Genomic DNA, 13,851 nt, shown 5'->3' with positions numbered 1-13,851 from the left:
CCGATCATTCAGTCGTTCCCATTCACTGGTAGTCAGCTGAACGATCATGGTAAATACATCAGTCTACACCTGTGTGTTTCACCTGCCGGAGCGAACTGTGACTTTGCTTGCTCGGACCATTTCTCTACTACGTGTAAAAGCACCCTTAGAAGTGACCTTAAATGTGTTTATATGACAATCAATGTGATAACTAGCAAAATGCAAGTCACTTTACCTAAAATGACATTTTTGTCCCTAAACTGCTGGCCACTTAATTTGCTATCCACTGCCGATTAAAGGGAACCTGTCACCTGCCTGAAGCACTATAAACTTACGGTGCTGTTAGGGAGGTGACGCATACTCGCCCGCTTCCTGGTTCTCGCGGTGCCCACCTGTAAAGTCTGAATATTGGACGGAAATCTGACTCTTTTCAGAGTCCCGAGTGTGCACTCCCCAATAGATTAGTATAGAAGAGCACGCACATGGGACTGAAGAGCGTCAGAATGTCAGCCAGCCTGAGGACTTTATAGGCGGGCACCAAGTGAGTTTGAAAAATACAGCACCCGGCTCTCTGTCACCTCCCCTACTTTAGACAGGTGACCGATTCCCTCTCAATAAAAAAGGGCTAACAAGAGGAAGTGGGCGATGACTCGTATGCCCATAAAAGTCTATGGAAAGGGTAGGGGGTAGAGAAGCAGGGAGACCCACACAGAGGTGCTGCTGCAGCCAGTAACAAGTTAGTGTGCTACTGCACTCACATCTACACTATACAGTATTTCTCTAGTGTCCTCCCTGATGCTGTATAGGTCTTTAGTAGCACAAAACACAGTATAACAGGCTCTTCACATAGCCGCTGAGAATATGCTGTATTCCAAATGATTACGCACGTGCCATTTGTGCTTCGTTCTCCAAAACAGACAGTATGTCCGAGAATTTCTTTCCTTCTCAGTTATATTACGATGTGAATGTCATTACAAGTAGCAGTACTACAATCATGGCAATGGCTTCATTTGTATTTTGAAATGAACCCAAAATATGTTGTCCCAAGTTATTCTGCTGAATTCACTTTTGAAGACATACTGACATCCATATTATGTCCCACACATCTGTCATTTGCTGCACGCAGTTCATTTTGCAAACGCCAAACACCTTAGGGCTCATGCCCACGGGCGGGTTTGGACTCCGGAGTCCGTGTGGGGCACCCACGCGGATGATCCAGAGTTCAAGCCACCATAGACAGACAATCATAGGAGCCTGCAGCTTAATTCAAGCATGCGGGCTTGTTTTCCGGACCTTCCAGTCCGGAAAACAAATCGCACCTTGCTTCATTTTGCCGCGGATCCTGCAAGGATGGCTTCCATTGAAGTCAATGGAAGCCGTGAGATATGCGGCACACCTGGAACTGTCACTCCGGGTGTGCTACAGGTCCCACAGGGAAGCAGGAGATTTAGAGCTCATGCCCATGGGCGGGATTAAATTACGGGATCCGGAGTTCAAGCCACGCATAGACTATTCATGGGTGCCCACAGCTTAATTAGCATGCGGTTTTGTATTCCGGACATTCTAGTCCGAAAAACAAATCGCAGCAAGCTGCATTATGCCGCGGGTCCCGCAGGACGGCTACCATTGAAGTCAATAGAAGACGTCCGATCTGCGGCACACCTGGAACGGTCACTCCGGGTGTGCTACAGGTCCCGCGGTAAAGCAGGAGATTTAAGGAAAAAAAAAAATCTTCACTGCGCGCGTGCATGGAACTGCACTAAAACGAAGCATGCTGTGATTTGTTTTCCGAACCCAAAGAGCAGCAAAACAAATCCACATGCTTTAATTTGGGTGTGGACACGCTCCTACGGGCGGCCTGAATTGCCCTAACTGAGATCATCATATAGTGGTGCCTGTCACACGGATTACAGTGATACGTCTGCTGTGCATTGGTCTAGTTTTAGAAAAAACCTTGCATTTAATTCGTAGCAGCCAGACACAGAAGTAGTCCTGGATATTCATGAGCTGCAGCCTGGCCACCCTCCAGCCAATGACTGTCAGCTCTCTCTCCTTAGGCTGGGTTCACACACACCGGAATCCCGGCGGAAATCTCACGGTTTGGCCACAGAGAAAAAAAGCGAGATTTCTCCGCCGTGAGAAGCGCTACTTCAAAACCCACGGCACTTAGCCGCGGGTTTTGAAGCGGCCTGGCCGCTCGCTCTTCCGCTGCAGCCGGCGTTCCCACGGAGGAGAGCGCAGCCGCAGCGGAAGAAAAAAATGAACATGCTGCGGCCCACGAATCTGCGCCGCAGCGCCATCCCGTGTGGACGAGATTTCTGAGAAATCTCGTCCACATGGCTGACTAATCCCGAGATTAGCGGCCGCAGGCGGACTTGCCACGCTGAAATTCCGGACGGAATTTCCGCGGCAAATCCGCCCCTTGTGAAACCAGTCCTACAGTAATAAACAGAAGACTGACAATCACTGGCTGGACGGCAGGGTGGGTGTGGCCAGGCTGCAGCTCATGAATATGCAGGACTACTTTAACACCTTAACAACTGCCCATACATCTTTACTTGGAGGAAAATGAAAAATAAAATCGCAGCACGCTCTATTTTTGTGCGGCTTCCATTGAAGTCAATGTGTAGGGGGCCTACATGGGGGGGATCTTTGGGTGGGCGCTGCGCATTGTCATAATGAAGGAATCTTAAGGACTGCTTCAAAACATGTCCTTGTCATAGCCATGTGGAACACTGCCGTGTGCTATAACATCTGTGCTCCAGAAGGACCCATCATTCAGTTGTTCACTAGCTCCATGCTTAATACAACGACCCAAAATGTGATTCGCTCTGCTGCTTCATAGGGGGTTTTAGGATACTATGGCCATAGCTATGCAACCAATTTATTTTCACACTCTTCCTCCTCAGATGCTCGCTCTTTACCCACCACTTAAATACTATGATGGTTGCAGAGTGGGCTTCTTAGGAAAAAAGCCCGCTCTTCTCAGCTTTGTGATTGGTCAGCATTGACTGACCAATCACAGCGATCACTGGGACAGGACTGCTCCGATTGGTCCCCCAGCAGCTTGTAGTGATTATCTGCTAACAAGGTCAGCAACCATCATTTCAACATCTTGCAGACTTACCGTAAATATATGTTTGTTCGCACCAACTGCTTAACGCCAGTGAAGTACAGGCACATCACAGGGCGCGAAGAGGTTAAGGCATTTTTAGTGTACAGAAATAGAAAAAAAAAAGTACAAAAACTTCATATCACCAAAAACCTGCTGATCCAGAGAACAATATTATTACATTTATTCTGCATGCTAAACGCCGTAAAAATAAAATTATAAAAATAGCAGAATTTTTCCCCAATCACAACCCCCCCCCCCCTAAAAAAAAGGTTAAAAAAAAAGTTACATCCCACACATAATATGAGCGCTATATACTAAAAAGTGAAAATCTTTCTTCCACTACACTAACCGGCGATCACGTGACCGCGGGGGGTCCCCAGGCACAGCAGAGCTGCAGGGTCCCAGCAGACCCTGATCAGCACTGCCAGTGACTATTGTCACTACAGGGGATGTTTTCCCCTGTAACTGGGGCTCCTATGGAAATGGAAATGTTCCCAGAGGTCTTATATGACAACATGGGGGTCATAGATAGTAAAAAAAAAATAGTTACATACATCAGTAAAACAAAATTACAGAATAAAAATATATACATAAAAAAGAAAATATTCCAAAAGTGACACCAACCAAAACTGTCGCCGTATGCGCCCTGTAAATCAAAACCATACATATTATATATCAACTGCCAAAAGAAAATGAGGAACCCGTTCCCATACTTTATTTTAGTGTATATACACTAATTTTAAATTTTTTTTTTTTAAAAACTGTTTAGCTTTTTACCTGCAATAAAACTAAAAAAAAGGGGGGGGGAGGGGTAATTGAAAAAGATATTAAATAAATCGCCCTATATGTCACCGAAAACAAAACGTAGCAAAAATTATTTTGTAGCTGAAAAAGAAAATAGGGCAGCAAAACCGCCACATGGGTAAAATCCCTAAAAAGTGTCTGGTCCTTAAGGTACAAAACAACCTGGTCCTTAAGGGGTTCAAGGTAATTGCGCATTAATGCTGAAAAGCAATGAGGCTTTTTTTTTTTTTTTTTTTTTTTAAACACTTGTGAAAAAAGGAATGATCATGCATTCAAATGAATCCCTACACGCACGGAATACGCTGCGCTTCAGGCCGTGGATATGTTGCATATTCACAGACCAAAATCTGCATACGCCCGTGTGAACGGCCCTTTATGTTACTCCCAATAAAGGGGGTGGGAGTTATGGAGTTAACGTATCAGCGCACTATTTGGTTTGTGTAACCCCCATACTATATTAACAGTGTCAAGTAAGGCGCTACGTTGTTTCCGCAAGTCCCATTCACTTCATTAGGAGGTCCCTGCCTATATCCCAACACCAGGCCAGGGGGGTGTAGGTCACGGCTGTCTCATCTCGGCCGTGAACCGCTGAGCTGGGAATGCCCCCCTTACATGGACATGTGACATCACACCGATGCAGTAATATGACATTTGGGCATAAAACCCAGCGGGCACAGCAATAACTGTATGAAGGCGTTTGTGTATATACAGTAAGGGCTCCTTCACACCAGCAGATATATGCTGCATATTACGCCTGCAATATCCGCGCACACAATAGGCAGTGAATGGACGCCATTGATTCCAATGGGTTGGTTTACATCTGCGTATTTTTCCCCGCAATGTGCTAACGCATGAAGAAATACGTGGCATGCTCTATGTCGGTGCGTATTACGCACCCTAGATGCCCACTGAATCCAACGGGTGGCCGTACCCACACGAGATACGAAGGAAACCGATTTTGCACAAAAATCAACGCAATTTCAGGTGTCCTTTCTTACGTGAATACGCTGCCCATTTACAAGTAAAAAGATTGGCGATCAGCAGAAAACCGTAAGTCAGCGGCGTATTTTATTGTGTGAATACGCTGCATACTCAACGGCCCACAATACGCACAGACCCGCGTGATCTACGGATAGCTCCACCCATTAGGACGCTACTGGCGCAATAAAACGCGCATTAAGCTGTTTTGGAGTGACTCCTCCTGGCCGCAGGATGTCTAAACGACCGTATGATTACCAGGACCTCTGCAGGCTCTGTACGCCGTGTGATATGCGGTAACTTACACACTACGCAGTGCCGCTCACATTAGTGCATTGGGATTGTGTAATATGCAAGCGCAGCACAGAACGCAGCATGTAGAGTGCGGCGCGTGTGAGCGGCCTGCGCTTTACTTGCAGGGTCCCACTTTATGGGAATCCCTCTGCCTGTACTTACAGCTGAGGGGCTAAAGCGTTATTCCCCCTCCAAGCGGATATCTCAAGACCGTCGGAATGGAGACTGCGCAATATTTAGCCGCCCCCCACAAACTTGATAAAACTATATGCTTGCAGTGTGGCTGCAGGACCCGCCCTCACCTGTATGACACCGCCCTCACCTGTATGACGCCGCCCAGTAGAGCGCTGTGCACACAGCCCGGTACCGCGCCCTGCAGCTGGATGGAGCGGTTGGAGTTGCTGACACCCCACAGCCCGCTCAGACTGAACACACTGCTGTGACTGCAGCATGGCGTCCCGCAGACAACCAGCAGCAGCTGCACAAAGACCAGGAACCTGCCGGCCTCCATACCGCCTGCAGGGCTGACGGCTGACCGCTCACTGCGCCATGCTCTCCTCACTCACTTCCTCACTCCGCCCGGCCGGTCACGTGACGCGGAGCAGGCAGCAGCAGCCGTGCGCGCTATTACCGTATACATATGTCTATATTACACCCCAGTTCGGCACTGTGCAGCAATTCCAACAACCTCATTGGTTGTGTTTCACAATTCCAGCAATCTCATTGGTTGTTTGGCTTGTGTAGTTCAACGTCATTGGTTGTTTGGGTTACCTGATTCGACCTGATTGGTTGTTAGTGCCGAACTGGGATATAATATAGATATATGCTTACCGCAGATACAGGTGGGCGGTCAGCGAGCTTACATGGCAACAATAATAAGGCTGGCCGAAATGGGGAGAAATGTAAATGATTCCTGAAGACACAGGCCGGAGAACCTCCGCTCAGATTTTCCTCTTTGTCCCACGATCATCCCATTTTAACCGCTTACGTCCGGTGCCCGTTTTGTCCATACGATTTTGGGGGGATTTCCAGTTTTCCCTCCCATGGAGGGTGAGGGGGGGTTACTTGCCAAACTCTAGTTGTTATTGGTAACATTTTTGGGTCCATGTAAAACTTTTATAAAGTTTTTTGTAGGAGGGCGAAAAGGGCAAACATCTATTCTGCCATTGCTTTCCTTTTTCAGTGTTAGCCCCGAGCGTCTTACCTATTTTTGAACCATAGGCTTCTGCGGCAGAGGCCGCGTACGGCACGGCGCATGCGAAGACTGACTTTTTTTTAAAGTGGGGTTGCATATTGAAATGCTGCCCACATGCAATGTATAGTGGAAGGACAGCGTATCACACGCGGCCACACAAGTGTATAGGGTTCACGCTGTGCGCTATTTCTCTTGCGTATCGATACGCAGTGTTCACACGCCAGCGTGCATGGATCACGTGTCCGTGCAATGCATGTGTAATACGCGGTGAAAACACAGGCGTGGACATGAGCCCTTCATCAGACTGCATAAACGACAGGATACGTTTTTTTCTGTGGGATTTGACAAATACGATACCAAAATCATTACTTTTTTTTTTTTTTTTTTTAATTATTTTTTTACATGGTAGTATTTAAAGGGCCATAACTTTTTTAGTTTCCCACGGACGGAGCTCTATGAGGGGTTTTTGCGTGCCAGACCATAGCTTTTATCGCTACTATTTTGGGGTATATGCAGCTTTTTTGATCACTTTTATTGTTTGTTTTCTTATGGCAAAATGAACAAAATAAGCATTCTAACGCCATTTTTTTCCCTTTAAATAGTTTTTTCACTTTATTGTACAGGTCGTTACAGATACGAGCATTCCAATTTTTTTTTTTTTAATGTTTTATTTATTTTATACAAACAGGAAAGTACACAAAAAAGGCTGTTTTGTTATGTTTACACTGTTTTGATTTTTGTGTACGTTCTATGTTCCTGTAGGGGACCTGCACCATAAAAGCTGTGATAATGCCCTGCGGTGCTTCTGTACTGCAATACATTATAGTTTACAATTGCAATGCCAAGTCCGAACACCAGTGTATAACGTCCAGTTGCCATGGCAACCCATCGCACATCGTGGAATGCCGATGACGCCAATGACAGAGTGCGCTCCCTCTGTGCACCCTTTGCATGCCGCAATGTACATTGATCATGACATGCAAGGGGTTAAGAGCAAGGGTCGACGTTCCCATCAATCCGCCCTGTTGTAGCTGAAGGCCGGATATCAGTCACAGCCGACTCCCGCTGCAGGATGGCGTGGGCTCACTTCTGAGCCCACGCCATCCACAGGACGGACGTTTACGCCCTGTTGCATTAAGTACCATGCGCCAGGACGTAAACTTATGTCCTGTAGCATTAAGGGGTTAATGTGCAGGCTTATCTAATGCTGAAATGGCAATTAAAATATCTGGTCAAAAACATCCATATTTCCAGTAATATTTGGAGAATGGGGTAAATGGCTCAGTTTGAAAATTAAAGGGATCATCCGGTTACCGTGGAAAACAAATCACGGCATGCTCTATTTCTGTGTGGGCCTCGCAGAGGCCGGCACAGAAATGTCAGTAGTGCTGGAGCGGCTCCGCTCTGCCCATGCGCCGGCCGGCACATAACAGCCGTTAGAGCAGGTGAGAACCGCACTGGTCACTGCAGGGGCGCGGGTCGGATCCCGCTGCGAGAATTCTTGCAGGGCATCCAACCCGGCCGTCTGCAAGCGGCCTATGTCTAATTTTAAGTTGCCGGCATTTCCGCCCAGTACCGCCATAAGGTGATTCTCCACAGAATGATCATTCATAAAATTGCTGGATTGTTCAAATTTGCACGATAATGGTTCAGTGGAAACCCGGTGAACGACGACCTATTCGCTTATTGTTCATTTCATGTTTAAGCAGCGATCATTCGCTCATTCACATTCGCTGCTACAGCCAATTGAATGATCCTGTAAGAAAAAAATAAAACTATTTATCTTTGTGTTTACACTGACCGCCCGAGCAAACTGCGACTTTGTTTGCTCATTCACCCAGTCGAATGAATATGACAACATGTAAAAGCACCCTAAGGCCTCCCTTACACAGGCGTTTGGCAAAGCACCGCGATCTACTTTAGTTTTCGACCAATACCAGCTTTCAGCACTCCACTTCATTGATGAGGTGCGCTAAACGCAGAAAAATAGAACAGACTCCGCTCGAAAATCGTGACGCATGGAAAGCGCTGCGATCAAGTTCCTGTCTGAGAGGCTCCATTGAAAACATTTTGAGCGTTATACCGCAGCGCTGAAAACGCTGCAATAATAGCGGAAAAAAGCGCTTGTGTGAGGGAGGCCATAGATGTGATTCAGGTGCCAATGACATGCTTATTATCACTTTTAGGCTGAATTTACACAAACATGCCCTCAGCCCATTCACTGGCTGAGGGCATCGCTGCGGGTTATGTTGAGCGCACAATTTAGCATGGCTTGTGTACGCAAAAAGTAAAGTGAAACTTGGCGTAAAGCTCGCCTTGTTGCCGTTTGTCAGCTCCTCGTGTTTCTTTACATGCACGGTAATGGTGGTGCAGCACTTCCTCCTCCGGTCTGCGGGGTCATTTCCCATGAGTGGTAATGCTGGCTTCTATGCCAGCGCTACTTCTGCCCAATTCCCCACTCTACAATGTAAAGTATTCTGCACCTGCCCAGTGGGTCCGAGACCACCACGGATTCAGTAGTTGCGGCCAGGGAATGAACTATTCATTACTAGTAGTGACATAAAGTACATTGCCCTGGCTGGACTTTAAGGTCTGCAATGTGCGCTGTCACGTGACCTGTCTGCAATCTCAGTCCCCAGTTTACATCAGGAGGCAGTATACAGTTCAGGATTCTTACTGAGGCAGCAGGAGGCATGTTGGGAAAGACTTCTTTACAACAGGAAAACTCCTTAAAAATAACAAAAAGACCTGTCCTTACCCCCCATACTGTGGTGTAGCAATCCAACACCTTAGCCCCATCGTGCTCCCACTGTTTGATGTGACAGACTCTCATTCACCGAAAGTCAGAAGACCCCCCTGCAACCAATCAGAGGCTGCAGCATCACCACTAATTCTCCTGGCACTCATATCTTGGTGCCATGAGTTCAGAACAGTGACGATTAGTCACAATAAACACCAGGACCCAAGCTGGGCTGCAGCACTGGATCGCAGCACAAGATGGGTAAGTAAAAAGGAGGCTCCATAGGGGAACATGGAAGCTTTTAAAAAATAGCAAAACAGATTTCACAGCACTTTCAGGTAATTTAGTACCCACCACCAAGCTGGGTACACATTTTACTGACCTTGGAAGGATGAGTCAACCTTGATCCAGCTAGCTAAACCATGCAGGGATTGAACTCACAACCTTCAGGTCATGTGTGAGAGCTTAGGACTACAATTCTGCTTTTCAGCCCTATTTATGAACATAACACCCAAATTTCCTGTGGTTCATTAAAAAGCATAGTTAGATCAGTATAAATCCAGTTCTGATATAGGCCCCCTGCACAGGGGCAGAAATTCGGCGGCAGGATTCCCCGCAGAATTTCTGCCCGTGCCCGCCTGCATAGGATTGGATTACAAAACGCAATCCTACGCAGACAGCCGCGATTTGTCCGCGCGAAAACACACTCGAAAAACAAATCGCGGCATGTTCTATTTCTGTGCGGGGCTAGCAGAGGCCCGCACAGAAATGTCACTCCCGACATGCCGACTCCGCTCTGCGCATATGCGGCAGCTTGCACATCACAGAGCGGACGCGGATGAAGGTGACCCGCACTGCTTACTGCAGGGGTGTGGGTCGGATCCCGCTGTGAGAATTCTCGCAGCAGGATCTGACCCAGCTGTCTGCAGGCGGCCATACCAATGAGAAATTCAGGTGTTATATCTAATACAAGCAAGTATTTGAAAGTGGTAGTGGTTGGGGTGCTCGGTATGGCTGTGTAATGACCCAATATTGGGAACATTGGATTGCCAGTGGGTTCAGGGAATAGTAACTCAGTCGGAAGACCTGTTTACCTGAAGATTTAAAGATCCTTGGTTCAATCTCCAGTTCCAGCAGCCCTATTTTAAATATGAACAAATTGATTTAAGAAATTGGTATTGTGTTCTTTCCGAATCTGCATTCATTGGGAGTGCCATCTAAGTTCCAATATTCCGAAAATGGGTTGGAAGTAACTCTTTACAGTTCAGTCAGTAACAGGAGAAGGAAAAAATGATACATACCGTGGTACAACAAATTCAAACTGATTCTCAATGGCAGAGCAATATTTTAACCTGCATTACATCTTATCCCCGTTCTCCTAAACAACCAGGGTCAATTCCATCCACCTGTAACCAAATAGTAGACATTGTGAGAGAAGCCATAATGTCCTCTCATACGCCATCTTGCCTTTGTGTTATCTAAAAGATTCTTTTAGATTGTTCTCTCTCTGCTATAAAGTGCACACAGATGTGCTGGCTAAAGAAAGCAATTAGAGAAATTCAAGGTCCTCAACAAGCTCCACAGATAAGAGCGCAATTAACTATGTATTGTCCTTCCTGCCCACACAAGGATGAACTGCAGCTGAAGGGGTTTGAAGGACTCGGGAGCAGAAATTGGACTCTGCTTCAGAAAAAATAAAGCTGTTCAATACAACAGATGATAGTTCTTTCTAGTCATCTCTCTCCCTAATTATATATATATATATATATATATATATATATATATATATATATATATTATATATATATATATATATATATATATATATATATATATATTACGTATAACTCAATATAATGCATGGACAATGTATATAGAACACATATGAAATGACTAATGATTGCTAATTGCTAAACACTACCAATTACAAGTTTGAACTGTTTATATAGATGTATATGGATAATATACTTAATGAAGCCCCCATAAGGTAGTTCATTCAAGCCTAACCAACTAACATGCAGGCAGGGTGTGACCTGGGAGAATGTCCTGCCTATAGATTTACACCATTGCTTGTGCTGACATTTTAATAACCAAATGATATCAAATGAATTATAATAAGCTATGCATATTTGTTAGTAAGGCATCACATAAGCCTCGTTTTCAATGTCTTTGTCTAAAAACTGCATAAATACGGTTTTCTAATAGAGAGATAATTAGTTGATTACACAAAAAGCTGTGTGAACAAGTCTGATTCTTCGAGCAGCTCGAACTTAACCCTTTTGAATGTGGAGCTCAAGAATATAGAAGCACAAGTCCAAAAGAGTTTCATTTCTGGTGTCTGATGAGGGTTTCAGTGGGGTAAAAATGTCATCCAATGCTTAAGAAGTGTATGTACAGAGGTGGGGAGAAGAGAATGAACAGGTAGAAAAGATCTGTGATTCTCCTGCCTCTCAGCATGTCACAGGGAAGGGGTAACGTGGGGTTTTGTTCATGTTATCACTCCCCCTTATCAATCAGAGAACATATTTGCTCTCCGATTGTCAAATATGGGGGTCTTTTTTTATCCCAGAAAAGGAGTGAAGAGATGAGCACTTGTTAATCTAATCATTCCTTTATGCTTTTTAACCCCGCAGATGCCTCCACAGTTATTGCTGATGGCAGCATCTTAATATTTTTTTTTTACAGAAAAATAAATGTAATAACTTTATTTGGTACTGGTGCATCTGTTTTTCCACGGGAACTATGGGTGGAGACATGGGTATGTCCTGGTGAAATCCCATAGCTGGTGATTGGCTACCTTCAGGCCCAGCGGCAGAAGACTGTGATTGGTAAGGGGAGTCCGCGTTGCCACCGCAGCAGCACACAGCGGTTATCGCGGCAGCAGCAATGGCTGAGACCCGGCAAGGGGACTGGGCTGTGAGACGGACGTCCGTCCATGCATCAAGCTATTGCCAGCACAGAGCAGGAGAGGGCGACAGCGGCATCAGCAAGGGGTGGGGGAAGGGACTGGGAGGCTGGGACTATGAAGAATCACAGCAGGTCTAGGATCGCCAACACATATTACAGCGCTAGCGGGGACTGTGACGGCGGGGTCCCCACAGCATGCGACACAGACAGCGGGCTTGGGAGGGGAGATGGGAGCGGAACACGACACTGACAGTGGCCGGCCTTACGGAGAGGAGAGCCCAGCGGGGGTCAGCAGGGGAGATGGGAGTGGAATAGCACACTGACAGCAGCCAGTCAGCCAAACAGCAACTGTGGGCGTCACCTACCGATCCCCTGCATCTCAACCGGCTACACCCATACTTCTGGTGGAGACCAGATGCACCAGTACCACTTTATTTTACCTGTACATAATGATTTATATATTGAGAAAAAAAACTACACTATATTGGTAATCCCACATTAATAACGTCCCATACTATAAAATATTCTATTGGAATACAGTGACACAAAAAAAGGGGACTTGGGGAAAAAAGTGATATTGTGCAAAATTAGTAACGCATATAAAATAAAACTAAATAAATTTGGTGCTGTCAGAACTGTAATGACTCATTTATATCACGTTATGAACACCCTAAAAATAAATCCCAGAAAATAATGCTTAAAAAAAAGGTGTTTCTTCCCCCATTGCCCCCACAACAAAAAAAAACTAAATAAAAGTTCTTAAATACATTATATGTACCTAAAATTGGCTCCTGAAAAAACTAGCATTTATGCCATAAAATACAAAGTCTCAAACAGCTTCACTGACGGAAAAATAAAAGTTATGACAGCTGTAACACAAAAAGGAAACAATTTACTGGTTCCTAAGGATAAAATTAGTTATGCCACTGAGGGGTTAAAAATGGATTTAAGGCAACTGGCTTATACACCAAATATATTCAAAATATACAATAAAAACGTGACATTTTCTGGAGGGTTATTCCAATTTTAATGTGACCGTTACGGGGTTAAGCATTAACCCTAGGAGTAGATGGGAAGGAGATGTCGTGAAGATACCAGACTTCCCATTATATTACTCTCCCGCATTCTCAGTTTGGCTAGAGACAATGCCAAGCTATGTGTCCAAATATCCTAATGCAATTCTTTTTATGAGACTCCTTCTTGGCTTTATGGAGGACACAAAAAAAAAACCAAAAGATAAACTTGGCCGATCCTCCGACACCCCTTTTTTTAAATTCTGGAATTTTTTAATCCAGTAGCTAAACTACATCAGTAGTATTCTCGCTGGAAACCCCCTTTAAGATCCTTCTGTTCATACTCCTCATCCCGCCTAAATGGTGTTTACCAATGCTTCCGGTTAGTGATGAGATTTGTTACGCCCACCTTCCCAAACATCCATGTTATCTCTACCCAGACTGTTCACAAATGTATGAGCATGGACCACAGACAGAAATGTACCCTTCTTATCTCCCCTTCCCGTTTGATATGGGTGTTCTTTATTGGTTCAGATTTTCCTTTTCCACAGCGTTTTAAGAGCTTTAATTTTGATTTTTCTGTCAACATAGTCCTAAGAGGGCTTGATTTTATTTGCAGGACAATGTTATTTATTTATTTTTAATAGTACTAAAATTCCATCTAAGTTATTGAAAACATAAAAAGAAAAAAAAAAGTGAAATAGAAATAATAGAATTAGGCCATTGTTTTGGGGGTTTGTATTTAGCTGTTCATTGGACCTTAACTTTATTCTGCAGGTATGGAGTGAACTCGGCAGCTGAGACCGCCTCATACAGCGCCTGTGAC

The 13,851-nt window shown here is 45.2% G+C and overlaps 1 protein-coding gene across 3 annotated transcripts in view; it reads right to left on the bottom strand.

Annotated features, from left to right (window-relative positions):
- The window catches only part of MANBA (mannosidase beta), a 39,717-nt gene extending 33,988 nt beyond the window's left edge, over window positions 1-5,729 (bottom strand). Inside the window, exon 1 of one of the 3 annotated variants that reach the window (XM_066573963.1) lies at window positions 5,493-5,729. In XM_066573963.1, coding sequence (XP_066430060.1) covers window positions 5,493-5,681 — 189 coding nt within the window. In that variant the 5' untranslated portion in view covers window positions 5,682-5,729. Of the gene's footprint in view, window positions 1-5,332; window positions 5,361-5,472 lie in introns of those variants that run through there. The other 2 variants (XM_066573964.1, XM_066573965.1) reach the window with 2 other exon arrangements.
- Window positions 5,730-13,851: the final 8,122 nt, after the last annotated feature.

The sequence above is a fragment of the Eleutherodactylus coqui genome, chromosome 7 (genome assembly GCF_035609145.1).
Source record: "Eleutherodactylus coqui strain aEleCoq1 chromosome 7, aEleCoq1.hap1, whole genome shotgun sequence".
Taxonomy (NCBI): Eukaryota; Metazoa; Chordata; class Amphibia; order Anura; family Eleutherodactylidae; genus Eleutherodactylus; species Eleutherodactylus coqui.
The sequence above is the reverse complement of the archived record's forward strand: the minus strand, read 5'-3'. Positions and strand labels throughout refer to the sequence as shown.